At 40.0% G+C, this 4,345-nt stretch overlaps 1 protein-coding gene across 2 annotated transcripts in view; it reads right to left on the reverse strand.

Moving 5' to 3' along the window:
* Positions 1-551: 551 nt before the first annotated feature.
* EBF1 (early B-cell factor 1) overlaps positions 552-4,345 on the reverse strand; it is a 392,963-nt gene continuing 389,169 nt past the window's right edge. For both annotated transcript variants that reach the window (XM_006766302.2, XM_015565648.1), the window contains exon 14: positions 552-3,753. In XM_006766302.2, the coding sequence (XP_006766365.2) occupies positions 3,722-3,753 (32 nt within the window). In that variant the 3' untranslated portion in view covers positions 552-3,721. The remainder of the gene's footprint in view (positions 3,754-4,345) is intronic.

Consider the following 4,345-nt stretch of genomic DNA (forward strand, 5'->3'; position numbering starts at 1 on the left):
TGTTCGACTCCACAAAGATTTGGTTTCACCCAACAGGGAACGTGTCTCACCCACATGGGATTTAAAACTGTGGCTCATGCAGGTTCTGAGTTCGCACACGCCTCCTCATCAGTGAGCCAGGGCACATAATTAATTGGGCAAAAGGCTCACAGGGATTAATTAGCAGCGTATGTGAAGTGTATGGTTCAGACTTGTAGCACGGAGGATGGTGTTCTAGAATGGGCAGGTGTTGGATTCACAGCTCAGTCAAAGCAGGGGTTCTCATTGCTTGCCTGTTGAAATTTGGGGGGCTCTGGGCACCTCTGTGGGCCAGCAAGGGGACATGTGCATCCAGCTGCTGCCAGCAGAGGGCAGCAGTACGCTGTGCGTGTTCAATTTGCATCCCAGATTAGCAAATCCCCAAGGATTTACAAGGAGAGAAAGTGGGTGTCCCAGGACTACCCTAATTTCTTCTCTCTGGGTGTCAACACTGGTCTGAACAATTGCAAACACAGACCTTTTACATTATGTTGGACTTTGGCTCATCTGAAATATTGAAATGAATACACAACTAGGAGCTGCCATCACAGACAGGAAGTAACTTTAATTAAATATTGTGAAAGTTGAAAAGTTTTTACAGCTTGAATTTTTGCAAAAAAAAAAAAAATTATAACAATCTCTACAGTAGTTAGGTTCGCTAACAATTGAACTGTACAGTGTGTGTCTATTCAAAAAGTTTGATAAGAAGGTGAAAGGTTAGTAGATTTAGAGATGACTTCGTTAAGCTGCATTCTAGTACAATGTGAGGCCAGGGCATGTTATGCAATCCAGTCATCCAGAAGCTGTATTTTTCCCCCAAAACTGAAATCTTAGTTCTCTATTTCATCTTCTTAAAGCCATATTCTGTATTTAGGGGAACATCGTTTATTTGTAAAAGTTTTGTGTAGGAGAAAGAGGGTCAGAGGGCCAGCACGTCTTTTCATCTAATCAATATAAATAGAGGCAACAAGACACAAATCAAACATATTTTAAAGGCTCTTTGGACTTTCAAGAGAAGTTCTAACCACTACACATGGCTGACAGATGGGTGGCGTTTGTTGTCGGGGTCTGAGCCGGACACCTCACCGGCCGACTGACCCTTCACAAACAGTTAAGGGGCTCACCAGACAAAATATGGCTTTAAATTGTACACTTCTTCAGGCCAGCGCTTACCATACAAATTCAGACAGCCTTTCCGAGTACCGAGAAGCAATGCGTCCACCTTGCTTACATTTTCCAGTTTTTTTATTATTATTATTAATCATCATTATTATTTCTCACCATGAAAAATCAGCTTTCCTCCCCTCCTCCCTTCCCTCCCGCAACTCCCCTCCCTCACCCACCCCAACCCATAAAAATCGCACTCTGATAGTCTAGTGAAAACCATTGCAAAATCCATATGGGGGCATGCACAGTTGCAGCATTGTTGTAAATTTCTTGCTCTACTAGAAAAAGTTACATTGTCTTAAGGTAACAAAACAGTTCTTTTGTGCTTTTCGATTTCTTTGTCTTTTTTTTTTCTTTTTCTTTTTTCTTATAATGTTAGTGATGACTGACAGTTCTGGTGCACACTTACAATGTACAAGTGAAATGGATATGATTTGCATTGTTAAGGCATCCAATCTGCTGGTTTATATTTATGTGAAAGACAGAGGAAATATACAAGCAGACTTAAGAAAGAATGTTCATTGATTTCTATGAAGTTTCTCCCCCGAATTTAATGCACAAAATGCGTCACTCCAGAGGGAGAGGTTCCATGCATATTAATAGAGTAAAACAGCATTAGGGGTGTGTGTTTTTGTAAGCTTCCAAAGCAAAGGATACATTTTTTTTAAATCTACAGAACTAAATGCTACAAGAATAATATGCTACCTTTTTTTGCCATATATTGGAAAAAACTTCTTAACTTACAAATAATACAAAAATAGACAATGGCTTTGGGGTGGAAATTTAAAAAAATTGAAGCATGGTTTAAAACAATACTAAAAATAACTATAAATGAAATGTTTAAAAATCACATTGGAACAGCTAATACAACTGTAGGTGACCAAACAAATACGCACTTTTTCACATAGCAAACATACACAATAAAATAAGTTGGGGGTGGGAGGAAAAGGAAGAAGGGGAAAGCAATGTACAAATTCCAAAGATAAATACATTATTTATATGGATATTTTACAAAATCCCCTTTGAAACAGAAAGCCTCTTCATTAACTTCGCAAGTATGTGCAAGCTAAAGGTAGTGAGCTTCTTTTTCCTTTGCAAAATATGCGGTAAAATCTTTTTGTGATATTGAAAAACTGTCTTAAGACATTAAAATGTATAAATAGAACAACAACTTTGGCAAAAAATCACAAAAAAATCTACAGTATTTATAACTACATACAAAAACACAACCGCAAAGAAAAAAAAAAGTATCAGGCAAATGCATCCTCATAGCTTCGCTGCATCTTTGCTATCAATTCTTATTTTTAAGAACACTTCCCAGATAATGAGAGCAAAAAATTGCCGGAGAACAGAAAGCGATGTTTGGGAGGTCTCAACCTACTTCTCCTTTCTCCTAGATTCCTCTTCCTCTTAATTTCAAAGCACTTACCTATCCTTTTAATCTACTATGTTACCAGTGGGTAGGGCCACTGAGAGAGGCCCTGTCATGGGAAATGCCTGCCATCTTGCCCTTGTCAGCTTTGGGAGGCCTGGTGGGAAGTCCCCTTTAGGATGAGTAAACTTTTACCTTGTAAATGGCGGGGGTGTAAGAGGATATTTTGGCTTGATAACTGGAGGCATAATGTGGAATTCTGTGCCTGGACCCTGTTCCATAAAGATTCGAAGGAGGTTCTCACACAGTCCGTGTGCCACCAAGCTCTCAAGAGGCCATCGGCTCCCGAAGAAGTTGACATAATTAAAAGCGAGAATGATCTCAGGTTTAAATCTGCAGTTTTTTTTTAACAATCTGTCTAGAGGCACTGGATTTTTGTGTTGAAGGGAAACGTGTGATCACGTGACGGTCACTTTTTGACTCCAGGCTGCATTTATTTACACAGTTACTTAAGACAACGATACGGAAAGAGAGAAATAAGCTTGCACTGCTAAGGGGTGGCATGTTAAGTTAGATACTGAAAATGCACTGTCTGAGCTAACTACCATTTGATATGCTTTAAGGCGCAAAAGCCGACTCTTAGTTTTCTAAAAAATCTAACTGGCATTCCTATTCTGTCCCATACAAGCTTTTTTTTAATTTTCTTTTTTCTTTTTTTCTTTTTTTAACTTTTTTTTGTAAATATCACCACTTCATTCTCCCTTTACACGGCTTTAAAAACATCATAAATTAAAACATGGGGTCTTATTTATAGTGTCCCTTGTATACAGCTTTACGGTTTATAAAAGACAAATGACCGCAGAGTTAAGCTTAAAAAAAAAAGAAAGAAAGAAAAGAAAAAGAGGATTTGCTTTTATCAACACAGAATAAATATATCCCCCAAACATCTGGGAGGTACAACTTGAACCAACACCCTGCACTCACAGATCCCTTCCAACTTCAGTATTTGCAAGGTCGGTGATATTGTTTGTTTAAAAATCTGCAGTTATTGTGACTCCTCTGAAAAAGGCCTGAGTTAAAAGTTCCACTCTGGGACTTGTATCAGATTACTCTCTGTAGCAGAATCCAACCTCTTCATTAATAAAATTCTTCAAGGCAATTCTTTCACATGGGAGGAACAATCATGCCAGATATCGCTGTGGAAAGAGAAGACAAAAGTCCATGGATTTGCCTCCAAACTTCTCACCCAGAGAAACAACAACAACAAAAACCCACCCCCACACCACTATGTTGGTTGACTATTCACCACAAAAGTGCTCTTCTCTTCCCAGGAATGAGTTTTTGTATGGAATATACAGGTACTTGATTAAGAACGATAATGACTATGCCAGCCTGGGTATGTGTCTTGAACAGAACAGAAGACTCCAAACACCCCTCCAAGTCTGATTTCCATTTTAAAACATCGCTGGGAAGGGGCATCGTTTGAATACTGCCGGGGAAGTCACAGCCCCAAACCTTGCAGAACAGTGAGGTTTTTCGATTTGTCACTCTTTTCTCTCTCTTTCACTTGCAGAATCTAGAATGAAAACCTGGTCCGTCCCAACTGCCAGCACTTTCCACAAAACACCATGGGTGTCTTTGTGCTCTGTTAGCTCCCAGACTGAGGCCAGCGCCAGCAACCCAAGCACCTTCACGCTGTCCTCACGCTGGAGAGGCAGCAGCAGCTGCCACAGGCTTTGTCCATGGGCCTGTGAAGCTGGGAGGCCGCATGGAGGAGGAGGAGGAGGA

This window comes from Myotis davidii, unplaced genomic scaffold, assembly GCF_000327345.1.
Source record: "Myotis davidii unplaced genomic scaffold, ASM32734v1 scaffold18, whole genome shotgun sequence".
Lineage (NCBI taxonomy): Eukaryota > Metazoa > Chordata > Mammalia > Chiroptera > Vespertilionidae > Myotis > Myotis davidii.